General features: G+C 34.4%; 1 protein-coding gene across 1 annotated transcript in view; it reads right to left on the reverse strand.

Moving 5' to 3' along the window:
- Positions 1-22650, reverse strand: part of LOC119838819 (Down syndrome cell adhesion molecule-like protein Dscam2) — a 96305-nt gene that overhangs the window by 14089 nt on the left and 59566 nt on the right. The window contains exons 4-9 of the mRNA XM_038364941.1: positions 21378-21520; positions 14647-14808; positions 6290-6436; positions 5605-5722; positions 4036-4261; positions 694-904 (exon numbers count right to left, since the gene is read on the reverse strand). Of these exons, the coding sequence (XP_038220869.1) occupies positions 694-904; positions 4036-4261; positions 5605-5722; positions 6290-6436; positions 14647-14808; positions 21378-21520 (1007 nt within the window). The remainder of the gene's footprint in view (positions 1-693; positions 905-4035; positions 4262-5604; positions 5723-6289; positions 6437-14646; positions 14809-21377; positions 21521-22650) is intronic.

Below are 22650 nucleotides of genomic sequence, written 5' to 3' on the forward strand. Positions count from 1 at the left end.
TCGAAATTCAAATGTAATATTTTTTTATAATTAAGTGTAACAGTATTTATGGCCAGACTAAGTATATATACAAGAATTACTCGTTTAAAGATATAACATATTATTTGTAGTTTTATCAGGCAACACCAACAACGTAAAAGAGTATTATTTCCATAGCGTTGTGTGATGACACATCAACATTTTCACGCCTTAATAGAATCATCACGTTAATAAGGATTATTTAAATACAGGACTCAGGTAATCAATTAAATTGTACTCGGAACTGACGAGATTTCGGCTCGAGGCAATAAGTAGCTTAGTTTTAATGTTCCCATTTTTTTCAGTTGAATAAATTTGAATACTTGATTCGTGGAGCAGCTCAGACGGAACCTTTGTTAAACTATGCAATCAGGAATACTATTACAATTTTAAAGTGGCTTTATAGTCTTAATTCTTTGTCCGGGATGTGATGAATTCCGGATTCATTCTTGATTATTGTAATTTGGTGGTAATTGAAAACGCTCTATTTCATGTTTTACTTGTTTACTTTTTTATTTATAGACCAATTGTGAAAAATAACATCTTTTCTATCAGCTGGCTTACATGTTTTGAAGCTTGAAAGTGCGAAATATCAGAATCCAATCAAAAGAAGTAAACACGCTCCAAATAACATTAAACTTGCAGAAAGATCCTAGAAGTATGTAAGAGCGTCACCTCCGAGGCGCAGCTCGGCGGCGGCCTGCGCCACGTGGCGGCCGCGCTCGGCCACGCACTGGTACATGCCGCGGTGCGCGCGACGCACGCCGCGCACGCGCAGCAGCGGCTCGGCGCCGCCCACCGGCACGCCGTCGTGCAGCCAGCGCACGCGCGCGCCGCCACCCTCCACCGAGCAGTTGAACGTCACCGTGCTGCCCGAGTTCGCTATCTGGGAACGTGGAAAATTAATATTAAGTTTAAAATATTAATTTTGGATAGATTTAATAATAAACCTGTTCTACTCCAGGTACTAGAATGGGACCATATCACTACAATGTCCCATCGTACACAAAAATAATCACGTCAATCGAGAACCTTCTTCATAACATATATTATGCAAAAATTACTCTGTGTTTGTCTGCCTATTGGTCTGTCTGTCGCATCTACAAGATAAAGGACATAGAATGTTCCCAGAAATAGAAATATAAGTTCTATATAATGCTTAGCTTAAAGTTATATTGAAATAAAAAATAATAACCTAACGTCGTTTTTCATAAGCCAATATCAGCTATTGGATACTATAATCAATGATAATAAATATTTTATTAATGACTAGCTGCGCCTTCATGCGGTTTCACCCGCGTAAGTCCGTATCCCGTACGAATATCGGGATAAAAAGTTGCCTATGTGTTATTCCAGTTGTCCAGCTATCTACGTACCAAATTTCATTGCAATCGGTTCAGTAGTTTTTGCGTGAAAGAGTAACAAACATACACACGTCCTTACAAACTTTCGCATTTATAATATTAGTAGGATAATAAGCCACAAGATCACAATACATTCGCAAACGATCAGATAAGTGCAGCTTAAGAAAATCCGACCCGATAAAAGACTACCCAATAATTACCAAAAGAAAACCTCAACTCGCTTGCAAATCTCATAACAATAACATTTCAAATGAGCTAGATACAGTTATGGCAAAGTAATTTAAAACATCCTGAGATGAACTTCCCAAAAGACAGTTTGATTTGTTAAGTAAATGTTCCGCTTGTAACTTCGCTCCGACTTTTACAACGGCTCTTAGAAGATGCTGTTTTAATGTGTTTAGACGGAATTTTGAAGAACTTCCGCAGTTGAAACATTTTTTAGAAGTGGAGAAGGAATTTGCTTTTGTTCAGTAGGAAGAATGTTTACTGGCATACAGGCTGAGACATGTACTAGCTGTAACTCGCGGCGTCGTTCGGGTACCTAATTAAAAAGTAGCCTATGTTATATTACAGACTATAATCTATTTGATTGCCTCCTGAACCTTTTCTTCACAAAAATTTTCTTACAAATTATCAAAATCCGATGCGGTGCTATTTATATAAATTCTGTTACATCAGTGCCCTTTCCCAATCCAACCACTGTCTTTTATAATGTGATCTCTGATAAAAATGTCCATGAAATTGAACCCTACGCATTCCGAAAGCTAGTTACTCCCACCGTTAATCCAATCGGGTCGAACAGTGGATGTCAACGCAAACTGACGCTACTGAATTATTTATAAGAGCGTGATATTGACTTGCAACGTGTGAGCCGGACAGTTTTTCTTTACTGGAATCCCTGACACGGTTATAGTTTTGAACTTTGTTATATGCAAAATTTTTTGAATAGTAATTTTAATGATCTCCCTCGTGGGATGAATGATAAGCGCCAACATGTCAGTTCGGTCTTAGCTAAACCATCGCCGTGAGCTAAAACTGTTTCCAATAATCTGTTTACACGATCAACTATTGAATCGCAAAGTTACTTTTATGGCAGAGTTAAGTTTTATCTCCTTGATAGTGAGTTTTATTTATCTTTTTGACTATAAAATAAAAGTTGCGTTTACTGTAAAGCTCAGAAGCTTTTAAGATTATCCCAAGTCTTAAAAATGCATAACTCTTTATGAGAATTATGGATTTATTTATCCTTCGGATGCACTATTTTAACCTGAATATGTTAACCTGATAAAAATGAAAATATGTGTCCAGTTGTATTTAGTATTCACCCCATGTTACTGCTCTTGATAAGAATTAAATTTTTAAATATCATGCGATTAAAATTATAATAAACCTGTTAATTGTTAAAAGAACTTTTTAATTAATACATATTATTGTTCATGAAGCCATTTTAAAGCCATTTTGTGTACAAAGAAATATATTTTCTTAAAACTTAATAATCTGGATGTAGCTTCACGTTCAATTATTTTACCTGTAAAGTAAGGTTATCTCAAATCCTAATCGTTAAATCCTAATCGTTAAATCGCCAAAACTTAGTACAGTTTGCTAAACGTCGCCATTTAAAACTTTAAGTATTTGTAAAAACTTGATACAAGACATTTAAAAAATAACAAATCAACATAATATTATATTAAGAAAACGTTTTCAAGTTGGTATTTCTTTACTGATTCCAGGTACTCTTTGACTACCTTCGACGCACGATCTTTATAGAGTTCTATAACAGTGGAAATATGATCTCAATATTCTGGTCGCGTCTCAGTTATTCTGAATAATGTACGAGTGTGGTGAATGCTTATTTTTCAATTTGCAGGCGGCTGAGCGCGAGCGGAATTCAAGCAAGTGTCACGCAACATGTCAATCTGCTATTGGGGGTTGGGCGTATTTGTGGACTGTAGACTTGTTCTTTTCACATCTTAGTGCGTTTATAATAAGTGTTGGTTTATTTTATTGTACAATTTTTACAAATAAATGGTTTTCTCACTTAATTACTGTTGTTTTAAAAGAGACATACTAACGTTGATTGTGATAGTAATTGTCATGTTTTTAATGTTATTGATGTGTTTAGAAAAAAAAGTCTAATCATGGTGGCATAGAGCCTGAATATCAGGAAATCTTAATTTTTCAACGTAAATAATTTACAAAAAATCGATACCAAAACAAATAGTTCAAAGATACGTCAAACATACCACCATCGTGCATTATGAGCTCTTATCTTTTTTTTGACAATAACTGCTCTTGATAGCAGCTCAGTGGTGAGGACCTCGGACTTCAAAATCGATAAGTCGGGGTTCGAGACCAGATAAGCGTGCAGGAAATAAATTGATCAGTTTATCTGCACATGTGGATTACATCACCACTGCTCGAAACGGCGAAGGAAAAACATCGTGAGGAAACCGGCATGTCTGAGAATCAAAAACTCGACGACATGTGATATCTGCCAGCCCGCACTTGGCCAGCGTGGTGGATTATGGCCTAAACCCTCATAGGAGGTCTGTGTTCCAACTGTGGGAAGCATGAGCTGATGGTGATGGACTGCTTTCGAGTGTGCGTCTTTTGTTATAATATAAGTGGTTTGTGTAAGGTGAAGAGATGTAACCTGCAGTTGCGGGTGCACGGTGACGAGCAGGCGCGCGCGCACGCTGAGCGTGGCGTCGCGGCGCTGCTCGCCCAGCGCGTTGTGCGCGCGGCACGTCCACGCGCCGCTGTCCGCCGCCGCCGCGCGCCGCAGCGCCAGCACCGCGCCCGCCGCCGACACGCGCCCCCCCGCCTCGCCCGCCCCACCGCCCACCGGGCTCGCGCGGCCCGCGCTCCACCGGAACCAACTGAGAGATCATATAGCATAAAGCAACACGAATATCATACAAAACAATTATTGTCGACCGAGTACAATGTTCTATGATTGAAAACAGACAAATAATATGAAAAAAAAATCAAATGACGTATACAGAAATGCATCACTATAACACAGAAAAAATAAAGTAAAAATGTGTTCTATAAAATAATAGAAACGTCGCATTGAATAAATTATTATTAGTAGGCCCCTGGAAATATTTATTAAGCACAGAAACTAGGCTTTCTGTTGTTCTGTATAAAAATATTTCCAAAATAGTAAATCTATGAGCTTGAGTTCCGGTCTTCAAAATATTGTTAATTTTGTTTGAATTTTATTATACACATATAAATTATTAAATGTAATTAATTATTACATTAAACACTTCCATGAAAATATTGGTTTCGAAGTAATTATTATGTACTATGTCTATATTTTTTAAATGTGTTAATACTGCGACTTATCCAGCTAATGGACTAAGACACTGGACGAAGAGAAGCAAAAAGCGAAAGGTCAAATTGTGCATCACAATAATATCTTTTGTCTAATCTTTTGCGAAAGACATTTTATAAATATTGCGTTTATTAATTATTATGTATTTATGTTGTTCTCTTCAAAATACATATCACAGATTCTCAATTAGACATACTTAATAATTTTGAAATACCTACTACATTATTTTTAAAGAATACAATTTAATAAGTAGAAAATAAGTTATTTCTATCATATTCATAAATGGGCATATTAGCTTAGGCGACGATTTATCTGTTTAATTTGAAATACAAAAAGTTAAGTCATGTGTCGAGTCGAGGTTTTAACGAAGATACATTTCCCCATCTATTTCACTTACCGATTTATTTGCAAGGAAAGATGCTTAAAGAGTGACTTTAGTGACCTAAGATTTAACACAATAAATTTTATTGAAGTATAAAATAATATTCAAAACAAAAAGACAAATATTATCATCTTAATATATGTATTTTTTTAAATTTCAGCGATCAAAACGTTATTTCAGTTACAATGAATTTTAATTAAATTATCATAAAACATATGTAGTGGGTAACACTTCATTTTGTATTTTTAATTAATCTGTGACATTGTATAGACTATTACTATATTAGTACTACTACTACTACTACTACTACTCTAAAGTTTATAAATATCATATTGACGGACATAAGATTAAATACTAAACTAATTTAAAATATACAAACTGAAAACAAACTATCAAATTTCTATTACTATGAAACTAAATATAATTGAGTAAATGATTTTATAAACGAATCTACGGAGATATTGGGCAAGGAAGAATATAGAAGGAACATTGCACCTCACCTGTATGTGGGCGGCGGGTTGCCGATGGCGCAGCAGACGAGGCGGATGTCGCCGCCCTGGGGCACGCTCTCGTCTTCTGATATGGCGAGTATTCGTGGGGCCATACTCCCCGTGCTCTCTGTATGTAGTTACAGATTAGTGACTAGAAATAGCAATTGTTATTGTCTGTGTAAATGTAATGATTGAAATTAATTTGAAATTGAATGAAACGATTTATGTTGACCGATTTTTTTATATACTCGTGAATCGAATCTATTATACAATTATTCTATTAAATAAAGAATATTAATTCAGAGAGTGCATTAGACATTTTGATCAAACTAGAGCTTCGGAATGTGGATTACATGAATTGGATCTCGTCTCAATTTATTTGAATATAGTTTCCAATTACAGGTAAACTTATTTAAATTGAGAGATTATTCAGCTTTACTAAGGCTGGTAGTTAAATAGTGTAAAAATATTATTTAATATTCCTAAGAGACATGAGCAAACAGAGATACTGCAATTTTACCTGTCACATTTATATGTTTTAGCGCTCGGAAATAAAAGGGAACCAGACATAACCGAACTTGATACATAACACTAATTTTTGGGCAATCACTCACAAAATATTAATCCTTTAAGAGGCGTTATTTAACTTTAACAGAATCTTATGACAAGTGTATGCTGTAAGATAAATATTTACGCGAAACAGCGATCATAGCTGTTGGACTCCGCCTCTTTTCACCAGTGAGCTGATGCAGCGCCTCACAGGAGAACGAGCTCGCGTCGTCGGGCCGAGCGTTCCTGATCACCAGGATATCACCGCGACCTCCTGCTACCACGAACGGGCCTGTAACAAACATTTGTAATGTAATAATTGCTCTGTAGTATAGTCTCGTTGTGGGATATGATGCAGCTGCATTCAGCATTGATTTCATTGAAATTTTCTAGAAGCAAGTGATGATGTGCTGTGTTGCGACTGTATTGCGATTGGTTGGGTTGGTAGGCGGGTTATGAAAGAACATTAACTCAAAAGTAGATTTTACAAACCGTCTTATCTACATAAGGCCGGTACAATTATATCAGCAGTCCTTAATGAAGCCTAAGAGAATCCTTCCGTTAAAAAATCGTAGTGGAATATCATCCAATTTAGAGCAATTAAACCGTCAATGGCTGGAATAGATGGCTTAATTGCATATCGTCAGATTTTGTTCATGTCTCTGTTTGTAAAATACCTTAGTCATTTTTATTTCCTGTCTGTAACAGTGTTTTTCGTCACAGCAAATTCAACACATTCGACATCTGTTTAGAAAATTGATTTACTATAATACTGCTATTGTATATAATATATCACATTCGCGTAGTTACGCGATTAAGGCATTTATTTGATCCAGAAGCAAACATGTGTCAGATCTGTACAGGGATCTTCAAATTTCTATTCATCGTGGAGTATAACAAAAGTAAATTTTATTGTGCAAGACCCCTTTGTTACCCTTCCCGTGTCAGTAAATGTAAACAGAAATGTTCAGTTCAACTGTCTGTCTACCCACAGCAACCGGGGTATTGTATTAAATAGCGATGAGCTAACACAAAATGATTAATTTTCGATAAATTTTCTCATTCGTGTTTATTCAAAATAAATAATTCTTTAGCCTCTACTCACAAAAGGAACATTCCAATATAAAAAAGCGTAATATTGTCACAGTGAAAATTGCATTACGATGTCAGCCACTCAAACAGCTAACACGACAAATAGTTCCAGAAGCTGTGAAATTCTCATGACTTTGAAATTAGGAACCTTCCATTGAGTGCACTTAAGGATTTATAGAATTGGTGATGTCACCTCGCTGCGATGTTTAATGCGCTCTTCAAATTCATAGCCATTTTAAGACTTAAAAATAGCACTGAATAATAACTTCATTACAACACGGACGCGCTTCACGACGTGTCTTTGCCACGTTGTATATTATACTAGTCTTTCACCGGCGGCTTCGTTCGCGTAGTCAAAGATATATTGAGATATGAGATATGTTGAGTAAATAACCACAGCAAATGCAAACAACGGCCCAGCTTAAAACATTCTCAAGTCGTTTGCAAAAAAATAAGTCTCGGAACAATTTATAAAGAATTTAGCGAGATTTTCTGTCCAGTTGGCGCGTCATCTTTTACGATCAGATAACTTTCAGCGCGGAGTTTTTCAATGAATTCTAAATGCGAGAATGTTTATTCGCCATCCTGTTTTAACCGACAGGGGGATAATATTATGTCTGTCTCACTCGGCAAGCTTTTAAGAGATAGATCTGATAACATTGTTTTCTCAAGTGGGGTGTTTAGTAGAGCAGTCCTTCAGTTCACAAGTTTTATAGTATAATTTTGACCCTAAATTATATTTGCTTTAGAGTTGAGTTTGTTTATCCTTCAATATGTCATTATAATTTGCAAACACTTCTTATAAAAATATACATTAGGTATTCTTTTGTGGACATTTACCGATAGTTTTATCTACTGGTATGTCAATGTCTGAAATGATATTGGTAATATGACTAGAACTGTATAAGTACATAGTACGTACATACACGCTATTCTATAATCTTCAAACACATGTTTGTCGCTTAGAAAAGCTATTCAAGGTATTCAGCCGAAATTCGATGTGCAAGAATAAAATAATAAACGCTTAATTTTTTTTTTTAAGTTTTTAGTTTTCATTAGTAAGTTTTTATTTAACTAATTAGGTGCCTCCCAAGCAAGTATGTCACCTAGATCAACTGCATTTTACATTAGGTAGGTCTGTGGTCAAATGCTGATCCATTATAAAAAAATAATATTTCAATCATTTAGTTTAAATAAAAATTGGCCTTCCAGCAAAAACTTAGATATGATAACAAACTAAAGATTTACTAATTTCCAAACGACAATAACCTCTAATATTGCATAACTCGAGACCAGCAACTATCTGCGATGCGATCGGCCAGCATGTCCCGGCACTGCAAGATAAGTAGCTGGGATGATTTGCATAATTCTATCAGCAATCAGAGATTGCATCCGCAATCGAACTCTGCGTCCTGACTGTTATGTAGTCTCTATGTGATATTGTTTATCGCTCGGCGCTTCCAGTGGCATGTTAAAACGGTCTAAGATTTAAAATAGTTAGGATTTAATGGAACCATTGAAAGTTTGTTTTATAACTACCTGTAATTTAGATACATAAGTACTAATGTGTTGATGTATAGTTTAATGTTTTAATAGTTTTAACAAGAAATTATGTATCTAGTTGGTAAGCCTTTATTTAAATAAATAAATAAATAAATAAATAAATAAATAATATGGACTGGTCTTTAACAGCACAAGGTCACGTCGTAGGAAGGTCTTTAAGACCTTGTGTGCTGGGCAAAGTTTGTCATGCATTGGGATACATCAGGCCAATCCAATACAATATGTCAAATTGATTCACGGGCAAGGTGTAAAACAAGGACTATAATAACATTTATTTTGTACTTCTTAGAATTTGTTTTATTACTTTGTGAGATTAAAATAAAGTTCTGATGATATATTTAAAACAAAATTTGCTTGCTATTTACAAAAAAATGATTGTGTGGTTTTATGAAACCACGGTAAAAGTGAAACTTTTTTTCACACTATAATTAATTAAATTAAATTATTATTTCACTAATGGTCAGATGATGGAAACTATAGACGCCGCCATATTGGCCTCGGCTGCACTGACGAGCGCCTTTCATTTTATCCTTACTACGCGGCCGACCGTCACGCGACATGCGATATACAGGCCGAAAAATTTTAGACGATGTAATTAAAGTTTCACTTTAAATTTACTCGTACAAATTAAATGGAAATAATATACGTTTTATGTTTCAATTTATGCGGGGTTCATTTTCAAACTAAGAACAAAATTTTTAAATACATGAATGCAGTACATTTATGCTATAGAGAAATGACCTATGAACAGACCTTTGGGTGTCTTATAGTTTGCTACTTATCTCACGTCTTAATACAATTGCACTCTGGTACATATACAAGTATTACTTTTCACAGAACATGAAACTATTTGATACAGATTAGTTGTTCATTAATTATTTTACAAATTACCTGCCCGGAATGTCAGGTTATGCCTTTATAACTTTCGTTACATACGAATGGTTTATTTTAATAAAGTGACGTTATTTTATGTAATAGCCTATTTCCATTTGCGTAGGAGGGACCGGGTTATAACGTATCCTCTGTGTTATCCTAAGCTATAAAATAAATTACATGTAAATTCGTTTGACCTTTTACGTACGAACAAAACTCTAATCATTGATATTTTTTGGCGGTGAATATGAAAAATAAACATGCTTAATAAGTAGCTATTCAATCTGTTATAAATAACATTGAAGGTTAATGAATGAAACAAATAAAGTACATACTGTAATATAAGTCTTAAAAATGTCACTGACGCCCTTGGAGGGAGGTACCACTCCAATTTCAAAAACTAATTGACAACAAATTCCTATAAAACACAAAAAAATCACGGCAATCGCCTGAAATCCCGCGGGGTTACCAAGTATAACAAACAAAAAAACAGCTGAATTGAGCACCTCGTTTGTGTTCGGGAACGTCGGTTAACAAACGGATACCTCCATCATTAATATTGAATAAACAAGGTACGCAAACTTTTAATCAACAACTAGTTAATTACTCCTGAATCAATTAAATTGGCTACAATTCAAATCAAATCATTTACTGAAACGGAAACTAGGCGAATCCTTGTAAAGTGATAGCAATTGTCTTCACAAAGAACGTGAAAACTCAACAAACTGATAGTCAATGGCTATATTGTCGACACATCATTATATCGTTCCGCTCCGACTCGCCGCCACTAATTGGGTAATTAGTGGGCTTTGTCGCGAGGTTTGTTTTCCTGGATGTATCTTCATTTAAACAGTAACACTTTTGGCGGAAATTAATAATTCCCTTATTTTGGGACGTTATGTCAAACGAGCAAATTGCACGATTGTCTATTCCTTTAAATAGACTTCATTAGTACGTTGTTCATTTGTCGAAGTTGTACTCTAATACTGTAATTAATAGAAATTATATAAAACACTCTTACAAGGTATATAAAGTGGAGTACAGAACAGTGATTAGACTAAAATATTCGTACTTATTATTAAAAAACATCGATATATTAAAAAAATAAATAAAAAGCGATGCTCAATGCTCATTACACACTTTGTAATAAAATTCGTAATTTTTGATTTTGTTCTTATTGCATGCCTTCTTCTAAAATCAGATTCTTAAGGTAATTAAAATTTTCCTTTGCTAAAAGCTTGCAGAAACGAAAAAAACCTCAAATTTCTTTTCATTTCTTACCATAACCGTAAGACGCTCAGCTCCTTCTACAGTACTGTAAGAAACAGACTTAAATGAAAATGTTTATCCAAAAAAATGCTAATCTTCTAAATAAAACTTCCGCAATTAATTAGTGTCATAACCCTGGACACACTCCGAGTGGACATTAAACTTGCATTAACGTCTCTCCGTCGAAACTTTTAAATCTAATTCGTTCTGCTTATTCTAAGTCTTGGAGCACATAACGCGGGGTGCACACAGAGCTAAGGGTTTAAAGGTTTACTTAGATCATAGAAAGTACTCCTAGTTGAAATTATATAATATCGGATCTAGCCTAATACGTAAGCATAGAGAAGAAATTGATTTCTGATAAAACATGTTAATACCGTGTCAGATTAATAATTTATTTTATCATAATAAAACACCTACGACTTTCCATCAATTCTCATATTATTAGAAATTTGACTATTGTGATTTTAAGCATTTTTTTAAGTTAAGCGGAGAGGACGCTGGTTCCATATACAGTTTGGTAGTTTATAACTTTAATAACTAATGATTACATGTTATTGTAGATAAAGACTATCATTTAATTAGCTATTTATTAAATTTTTATTGAGCGTAAAGGCAACTGAAAAATACATTTATTAGTCTTTATCTTGCTCAGTGTGTAGCACAACTTATCTCGTTTTATTTTTACTGTCGTCTCGTAAACATAAGCTTTTCTCTCAAGAGTTTTCTATTTGATGCTTATTGGCAGTGAAACGAACGGGAAAATAAAATATATTCCCTGCTAGATGCTGGGAGCGAAGAGCAAGTAATTGAAGTAAAACTATGTCAATCGTATCGTTTGCGACAATCAGAGGCCGTATAGGAAAGCGCCATGTTATCGAAGTCATATGGTTATAATAACTCAGTTATAATAACTGGGGTTAGTAACAGTTACGTCAATTATAAAAGTAGGTAATAACACGTATGGACAAATGGATATAAGTATTAAGTGTAAGTGTTAATGAGATAACTATTTAAAACATAGATTTGAATTTATAATCAGAATCAAATCAAATATCATATTTTCAATATTCTGCTTCATTTGTTGCTAGATATACAAAGCGAAACGGATATTATTAAAAGAACATTAATTTACCATAATTAAAGCTTATTTAAAAATAATGGTAATTTACCGTACGATAAATGTGCAAACGATATTACTACCACCGCGATAGTCGTGTCGGTAATAAAATAAAATAAATTGTAGGTGAATTCAGAATGCTTTAAAATATTCATTCATTAGCAGTTCAGTTAAAACTGAATATAATACAAACCACTTCGCCGAAAATTATTATAGCCAATTCGTATTTAAGAAAAAAATATTTTCGACTAATTATTATACTAAAGACTATAAATAAACCGCGGATTTAATTCAATTACAAGCTCAGCGTCATCTATTCAAACCCATATCCGGCTTATTGTGTTGATTTTACTATATAAAAACTTCCAGAGGAAAAATAAATGCAAAAATATTTTTCAATGCTTAAAGAGGGACCTTTATTGTATGGGACTATAGTTTTTTTGTTTGTTCTGAAACGATTTTGTAATTATCATTATAATTTTTCACCATTAATGAAGAATTATTAAAACTGTGTGCTGAGTTGATTCTTAATATTACGAACAGTTGGATAACTCATCCAATTTAAGACAATGGCAATCGTTACTTAACCTAGACTTTTTATTATTTATTGTAATAGTGGGAACAGAAAAACATCATCTCTGAAAGAAGATACTATCTAACTTTCGTGAGATACAGAGAGATGAAGAAATAGACAGAGGGGTAGCGAGTCTAAGTAAGATACCCCATTTTACCCTTTGTGTGTGGAACCCTAAAGACTAAACTTAAACGACAATTCCTATAAGCTTTCATACCTACTTTCGTCATATACGAATTTTCCTATATTCAAAGATATCCTTCTCGCTTTGATTTTACTTGGCTATTCATACATAGGATTCAGAACAGTTGTTTTGTAACATTTTAAATTGTAGTTAGGAAAGGGTTTATATTATATACATTGTACATGCGTATAAGAAACAAGAAAAGCTTTTTTTGTAACTAGCTAATAAGTAAACAAGCATTCAAATATGGTAAAAGATTTGATCGCAATAAAACTTTATACTTTATTTACGAAGCGAACTGCTACCGGTTGTAAAATGATTTTTTCATTTTGTTAAATTTGCAAGGGAACATTTTCACTTCACGTTTTTATTTCAATACATATTTTAAAATGATACATAATAAAAGCACACAGTACACGACAGTGAATGTATACTCTTGTAATAATCATCACGATCTCGTTACACATAAATAAAATCATTTTAATTAAAAACTTAATTCTCGATTATTTACAATAAGCTGAATTTAATAATTTACCAATTGTCGGTCGCGAGATTGAAAACAGCCAGTCCAAAACGAGAAAGTTAATTGAATTTCTTCATCCAATCGAGAGAATTAAAACTCATAAAGCCTTGTTTCTGTCGTGGACAGCTTTGTAGGAAAAATTCTTAATTCGCACCCTCCCTGGGCAATAATCTCGCCCTTCGGCAGAATTGGGAATTGTTTAGGAAATGGTGAACTTTGGAATACGTTTGCTATATGCCTTCTTAATTTGATAATAATGTGATAATTTTGAAGAAAGTCTACGAGCAGGTACCGCCCCCAACAATATGTGTATTCAAGTTATTAAGCATAACCTCCGATACAATATCTTCAATATGACTGTCTTTCTGTACAAGCTTGCTTAGAGATTTATATATTAATGTAATTTTTAATTGTTACATCATGATTTAATTAACTATGTAGTATCTATCGTATAATTACAATGGAACTTCACTTCAATTAATACCGTTTAATTGTAAACATCTTTCACTCTTTTATCACATTTTTCTTTTAGATACTTATTGGCAAATTATGTCACTTACTATCGCATTATATAAAATTATCCATCAATATCCCAAGCAATAGCGGAAGAAAATTAATTTGGAATTTATAGTCTGTGGAAGCGTTGGCGAGTCTCCAAAATGATATCGATATGTTAAGCTCGTAGTTTATTGCGCGATTATTGTTGTTCATTTATCAATCAACGGCATGAGCTCGGCCGGCTCGGGGCGGAATGCTGATAGGGCTCATTATTGCTCATTTAAATGTTGCACTTCAACGATAAATTCTTCACAATATTTGGAGAGATAAGTACAATCAAAGAGTAACAGTATACAAAACAAGTAGTGTGTTTAAAAATAATGCATTCCAATTAAATCTCTTCTGTGATTTGTTCATGCTTGGTCGTGTTCATAATTTCGTTGGGTCGGGTTGAGCGTTGTTTAAATAATGTAAGTATGTAGTGTAATGAGGTACTAACTGCGATAAATTAAGCGTTCAATATATATTATGATGCGAAAGAATTCGTATCCGAGTTTGGAAATTTTAAGCATTTCTAAGAGAGGTCTAAAATCTTCTAAGCAAATTGAAAATCAGAAAGTAAGGACGTAAAACACACATATGTAACAATAGATGATATGCTATATCACATATTACTTGTGTACATGTCACTGATCATGTTTATGAGTATTGTGTTGAAATCCACCATATACTCCTATTAATCCTTATCTCAACATATATGTTTTTGTCCCCCTTCGTATCGTGTATATCTTATATTGAGCACTTACCAGTATCCTCATCAATGGAGGAGAGAACAGCTCCATCCCTGTACCAGTTGGTGACGGTGACGTGCGGGCGCACGCTGGGCGGCGCGGTGCAGCTCAGCAGCGCCACGCCGCCCGCCACGCCGTGCGTCGGCTGCGCACGCACCTCCCACGCCACGTCCATTACTGGGAAACAAATTTATGTGGTGAGCGTGTTGCTCTAAATGTATATCGTCTTCAATGTTCGAGTGTCTATATATGAGGACAATATAAGAATTATGACACAATGATATAATTTCAGGTACAGTATTATTTGTTCTATTTTTTAACTCTTATCAATATTACACAAAGAAGAAAACTGAAAAAATAATACGGTGTGAGGGTTAAACTAGTTTAAGTCAGGAATGATGAATGATTTTAATTTCTACAGTATATTATGAACCTTATATGAAACTCAAAACCGTTACAAGTGCTCAAACATGTTTTATTTACAATTATGATTTTATTGATATTGCGTAATACTTCCATTCCATTCACTTCAACAGCTACCGATATTTGTTTTATTATTTTAATACAGGTCAATATTTCAGTGAATAGACGTATTAAATAGAAGATTCATTAAGTCCTTTCAGATAACCGGTCAACCATGCATCACGTGTTTAATTGGAGAAGTTCCCGACAGCAACTGAATTACTGTGCGGTCCTTCGTCTAATTCGTAACTCGCTACGCTGTCACCCAATAATTAATTACATCTAACTATCAAGTGTCGGTGGAAGCATGTTGACAGTTCGGATGATATTAATCCTGAATTGAGGCGTTCACCTTTGTGGTCTGTACAGTCGTACACATCGGCGCACTATATAGGTACAACCACCAGCTAGTAGCTACGTCAATGTCTGTACGTGGCTGTGGTGTTTTATTCAATTTTCAATCCTAATGTTGGGAAACAATATGCAAGAAAGTTGATTGTTGACCGATCGCATAATATGATGTATGAAAATTGAGTTTTGATAATTTGGACGTCTCTTACTGCATACTATTCCTATCAGGTTACAGTGTTCAATGTTTACATTTAAAAAATAGGTGAAGTTTCGAAAAAAAACGTAAAAACAACTAGGTTTTAAATTAGATTCTAAATCCTTACTTACTAAATGACGAACATATTCCCTAATTTCATATTTGCACTGATTTGTATTAATAATTTCTATTTTAGAGTAGAAATTGCTCCCGAAAAAGCAGCTCTCATACAAATATAGAATTTCATATCCGAACCTGCGATGAGCAAAAATAAAGTGTTCAAAGACGAAAGAAACATCAAACAATTACGGATAAACGGGGCGCGTTGTGAATCATAGCACGTATCGTTTGGAAGTAAGTGTCGGCTGTTCACCAATTACTTGAATCGTTCCACTGGAAAAAGTTTTTATTGGATCATAATGTAGTTTGAAGGTGTAATTCCCAGGTAGGCAGGGTTTTTCTTACATTTTGTAGTATATACATATGGAATTTTATATGGAATTGTATATACTTACATATGGAATTTAAAGTTTAATTATGAGCAACTAGTTGTCAGTTTTAGAATTGTTAGAAAATAACTGCTTATCTGTTAACATAAGCGATTGTAATTTTATTTTAAACATTTATTTGTTTGAATTGTGGTAATACAGAGTTTACATTATGATCAACAATAATATAGTCCACACATTTATGTAAGTTATGTAACTACTTACCAAATTGCTTACTTGCAATAAATGCACACATATAATAACCTAGGTTTTCAGTAAGTAATAATATAAATAAATATAGTGACTTATCCACAAACTTCCAATTATGATACTATAAATGTTAAAAACATAAATTATCTATGTAACACACAATAAATTACAACAGAATCGAAGGAACTGTCTCATAAATTACACTATCCTAAATAACAAGCTGTTTGTTTGAACATGCTAATCTCAGGAACTACTGCACCGAGTTAAAAAATTTTCACCGTTGGATGTACGTGATCATTAAGTGCTATATACCATTTTATAGACTACAGCAGAAACTGGAGCGGACAGCTAGTAACGTAATATCTAACAACATCGTTCACCCGTCAACCAGAATAAAATGCATTGCATTTTGCATCAAAAGCACCCCTTAGTATCAACAAAATGCATCTTGCATTATTAGTGGTAAAAGCAAAAGCTAAGATCCCGCGGTACCCAAAATCGGGATGACAATGACAGGCCCAGTGGGCTAGATGGTCATAATGAAGCGGCGCGGTGGTCGCCATGAATAATAAACGCGCCGGTCTGATTTCCCTCGTCACCGACTTACTTTGACGGGATTAAGTGACGGACGGACAGCGTGTAAGCCGATCAAGCGCATATTATGGTTGTAGTTTGGGATTAAAAGTTTCACATCGGTATTGATAATGGACGGGTTTATTGTATTTGTAGTTTAATCGCCCAAATGGATGCGATTATGTAATTATATTTCATGTTCACAATCATCCGAAATTATTGCAATATTTTGTTAATACTTTTTTTATTCTTTCTGTGTTTCAATTTCTGTAATCATTTCAAATGTGTATTCAAATTCGAATGTGTAATATAAATCTTATGACAATAACACTATATTATAGATAATTATATGTTTTTCGTTAAAAACAAGTAAAAAACTCATAACATTGGCAGTTTAACAATGTTTTATTGGATTTTTGTAGGACGCGCATAAAAATAAAAAAAAAACAGTAAATTTTATGTTACACTTACGTCAAGTATTATGTTACACGATTATTGATTTATGGAGGATGTGGGAACATTGGTGGTTTAGTTGGCTGACAACATTTCCATCATCTATTTTATACATTTATAGACAGTAGGTACCTAATCTATCCATATATAATATAGTTAAACAGTAAACAGACCAACTCTGTGTATTATATAAAAAACGATTGTTATACAAAAACATACAGTTCTGTTAAAACCAAAATTTTAATTGTTTTTTGAATTTATCAGATTCAATTTAGAGCTACATTTTATTAAAAAAACACAATTAAGAGGTAGTTACCTATACAACCGGTGTATAAAAATATACATTTGCCAATATGTTAGTATATGAGATCTTATTGGATTATCATCATCAGCCCATATATGTTCCCACTGCAGGGACTGCCTTCAATTACCAAGTGTGGGTTGGCAGATGTCATAATATTATGTCGACGAACTTTAAATCCTTCGACCTGCCAGTTTCCTCACGATGTCTTTCTTTACCGTTTCGAGCTGAGATGATTTGAATAATATGTGGATAAATTGAAAACTCTATTTATTTCTTTACGATCGTCCGGTCTTGAACCCCGTCTTTTCACTTACAAGGCTACTCGTCCTAACAATTGGGTGGTCTTTAAAAGTGAAATTTCTAAATAATATGTTTTTTGATAAAATTAAGTAATGGATATTCTATAATCCACTACATACAAAACTTTGTAGTCTACGCAAGCGAAGCCGCTGGCGATAAGCTAGCGTAATAAAACGGTTTACTTTGTCAAAGTTTGCTAACAAATATTTACAACTTCCTGTCTATTAAACTGAACGGGTCGAACTTCTCAATTCCTCAATTCGCGCCAATTGTCAGCCGCCATCTTGAAATAATCACTTTATTTTGAATTCCAATTTCATTCTGTTTGTGGAATAAATCGCTTAGAATTAAAAACGTGTTTTTCGTGAAGATGAATGGATTTATTTTGTGCGACTGAACCCGGATATTGTGAGAGAAATATTTTAGATTGAAAACAATGTAGGCGACAGTCTCCAGATCGTTCTGCGATATTTCATTTTGAATTTACTTCTAAAATGTTATTATAAAGTGATTGAGTAAGACTTAAATCGAAATGGAAATCAATCTCGAATTAATAATATGAAATCAAATAAAATGAAACATGTATATAATATATGAAGGTTTCCTATTTATGTTATAAATTTCTAGTGGGCATATGAGCTGGTGGTTCGCCTGATGGTAAGCAATCATGATCGCCCTTGAACATTTGAAGAGATTTAAGCTCCTGCAAATGTAGGCATTTTAAGGAGTAATGGAAAAGAAAAGGATTGACAACGGGAACAAAGGAATGGTCTGGGAAGGGTGAAGAAAAGGATATAGGCCGTGAAATCTGTTTGAATATAAAGACCATACAGACTTATGTAATATAGCTATGAAACTAACAGCACTGTAAGTTACATATTCTCAAGTCAATATCGAACACCTACATGAAAAATCCTATATCCCTATCACAAAGCGCTGCACTACTCAGAGATCAGTCGACTGAAAGCGAGCATGCAAATTTCATCTGCACTCCATGACGGGATGTCAGCAGTCTGTCCACTTGTCATCCTTTGTAACGCGCCGATAACTCTGTTATCGAACTTGCTATTATGCAGAGGACTTCTCATTATTGCCAGCAAAATATAATAACAATAAATCATTTAGCGCCGATTCGATCTCCAGTAAAAGGTATACGAACGATAATTAATATCGTCACATCTACGTCACATCATTAAAATCACAATCGGAATACTTTGTAGGGTTTATTTTAAGTCGCCTTTGAATGAAGATTGTTAATATTATTGTCTTTTTTATAGGAATATCGAGATATCGAGAAATGCCTTATTCCGAACCTAGTCGAGACGGTTTCAGTCACATATTCTTATTATTGAATTTATAAATTAAATCTTATAATCATGACGTAATATATAGTGCCATATTCTTATCTAATACATACATCCAGACGTATTACGTGCGCGCGTTTGCTTTTTTGTTTGAAGGTAGTCCAAAAATAGTTAATAATAGTTGTTGATTGTTGTTGTTACTTGTTGTAATGTGAAATTTCCATGCATTTTATTTATAACATTAATTTGTTTGACGATATTTGAGGTCAAATATAATTTACTTCGTTGTTTTATATATATATTTATATTCTTTGTTTCATAAAATAAAATTCAGCAATCAAACCGAATCCCTTCCAGCATCACAATAAGCAGCGAAGAATTAAAAGACGAACAATTACAGAGAAGAACAGGACCGAATCAAAGGGACAGGTTTAGGGTTTGTTTGTCATGAGGGCCCATTGTCTGCTAAAAGGCAGTATCGAGATATCTCTGTAAGTGCGGATTACCGAACAATCGCCGGGCTTGTCGTCAAACTGTGCGGTACAAACACATTCATTGATAACTGAAGTTTTTTCAATTGCTAAAGTTTTTAGATAAGATAAATACTTTTATAATAAGAAAAAAATGTCGCCATCGTTCCTCTATTGATAAATACTTCATATTTGATTTCATAAAAACGAAGTAGTTACTCCTTAATTAGTGGAGTCTGAAAGGAGTTTTAGCTAGCTAGTCATAGTCACGATCATTTGCTACAAACCCTTTCAGATTCAATTGCTAAATATTAAGTCCGCAAATAATTAAGTGAATGTTTAATAATTGACTTCAGATATGATAATTGGTACGATACCGATATATGCAATATACGTAAAAACTTCGTGAATCTTTAACCAATCATTCAAGTGATTTTCGACATAGCAAAGATATATATGATTGTTATTGCTTTGCTTTTTCGATATTATTAAAAAAGATAATTATTGTATTACGTTTTAAATGTTTACATTAAACACTGCAGTTATTCCAAAGTGAAATTCTCTCAAATGCTACAGCTCAAATATAACAAAATTGCGGACACACATTCAAAAGAATCATCTCGACATTGCGTCAAAGTCAAGTGGGATGAAAACCTTCAAGAAATGAAGTATTGAAGCCCGATCACATCATCCTTCGAACCCTTTGAATAACTTACCACTGGCAAACGAAAATATCCCCTTTGCCCTTGCGTGAAGTGTGTAAATCCGGTGAGGATCGAGGCACTTGACCGTTGAGGTCTCAGGCGTGAATCGTTTGGTTCGAATGCAAATGGGAATCTTTATGGAAGAGGCTCCAGTCGTAAACCTTTGATTGAGCCTTCGATATCGCCTTTGTGACGTCCGCTAATGGAATCGACGATCGAAATACTCATACTCAGACTCTGTCATATTTTCTTTAGCTTTATACATTCAGAATTATTCTAGATACGGCGACGTATAAAATTTGTGTAAGTAATACACTGTTTTATTATTGTTTGTAGTCAATGTGTAGTAAACACTTGTTAGATATAAAAGAAAGCGAGCGTCGGACTCATATCAATAAGTATGCAAATACATCGATTATATTATGTTGATTATATAACATACTTTATACTTTATATACTAGCCGAGAGTACTTGGCTTCACGCCCCTGGTATCCAAGTAAAATAGCATATGTGCTAATACAGACAATGAATACTCTATCCAGTTTGTACCACTTTTCATGTAGATTCAATCAATTGTTTTAGGGATAGGAGTAAAAAATACATCAATCTAAGTTCATAAACTTGTCGTTTATAATATTGTAAATTATTAAATATGGGAGTCGAGCACGCTTCGGCACGAATTGGGCTAGCTCGCACCGGGGAAGTACTACACCCCCACAGAAACCTGGCGTAAAATAGTAGCATGCTATTGTGTTTCGAAATATAATGGAGCAATCTTAACTAAAATATCAAATTTAATTGTATGACCGGTCTGAAGTTCGCACAACTGTCGCCTTGCACATAGTACAGTAAATTTTTAACGTTCAACGTATCGACTTGCGCCTAACATCAGGCCGGCCAAAAGATTGAAGATTGTAGTTAGATATGTTACCAGCATCCACTCGCATATCGCGGGACAATATGGTCCCGGCGCTGGCAGACGCGCGGCAGCGGTACACCGCCGCGTGCACGTCGCTGCGATACTGCGCCGCTGAGAATGGCGCCAACCACAACGTGCCGTTCGACAACGCTTGCCTGCAAGGAATACACACGTTTATATCTGTATTAATAGAGTTCAAAATGCACTAATAGCATTGACCTCCAGAATCTTTGACGGGTCAAGTTGTTTTTATCATATTCGGATTCGCAAATGCGTTTGTAAGTAGAACACAAACTTAATGTTAGCACCTACTTAAATCTAAGGTTACTTAGGTAGGGAACGTACTTTTATTGTACGTGTATGAATTTAGATGTGCTAGTAATTATTGAAAATTAAATGACAAAAATTAATTACAACTAAAATAGGTAGTCGTTTAAATATTTTTAAAATACATGTTACGTGTGCTACGCTCAAATTAAAATAGATTACACTTTGTGATGCTAGTACGCCGAAGCTACGTAGGTTTCAGCGATATTTCATTTGCGAGTTATTTTACTAGGAAAATATTGTCATCCAGAATTGAACTTTACAAAACACTTCCTACAATTTATGTCCAGAACGTTTTTTGGGAAAATACAATGGTTTCGGTAAAGGAACTTTGATAAATTTTTAAAGAATAGGAAAAGTTTGATCACGAGGCAGTATTCGAATCCGCGTGTTTTGCCAAACCGTAGCAACGCCTAACCTCTAGGCTATCGTGGTCCCGCCTCAGCTATCGAATTTCTTCTACTCTTACAGTTTCATGTGCCTATGTTGTTTTATGATGATTATGTTCATGTGTGGTTTTATTTTAAAGGAGCAACTACAGAGTTTCTTGCCGGCTCTTCTCTATAGAAACTGCCTTCCGAACCTGTGGTAAATGTTATAACTTTGTAAAATGACAATTCAAAAGTGCTTCTGTAAGAAGTGTATTTCAATAAATAAATGTTTGAATTTAAGATTGATTTTGAAAGGACACCGCTGAATGAATGCTATTAAATTAAATATTAAGTCTTATACGTGGTAATGTTGAATAATTGGTAGCGGTATCTTAACGCTCAGCGAGGTTCGAGCTTAGTTATCTACGCTTACAATTATTTTTCGTACATTACACTACACACGTACGACGTAAACTACATGGTTATCATTGCTATGTAAGGGGTAAGAGTCGTTCTTGTATTGGGTTTGTGTGGGAAGCGGAGGTTCTCCTCCTTGTATGAAACATCTTTCTCTTTCATCAACTAAC

The sequence above is a fragment of the Zerene cesonia genome, unplaced genomic scaffold (genome assembly GCF_012273895.1).
Source record: "Zerene cesonia ecotype Mississippi unplaced genomic scaffold, Zerene_cesonia_1.1 Zces_u005, whole genome shotgun sequence".
NCBI classification, from domain to species: domain Eukaryota; kingdom Metazoa; phylum Arthropoda; class Insecta; order Lepidoptera; family Pieridae; genus Zerene; species Zerene cesonia.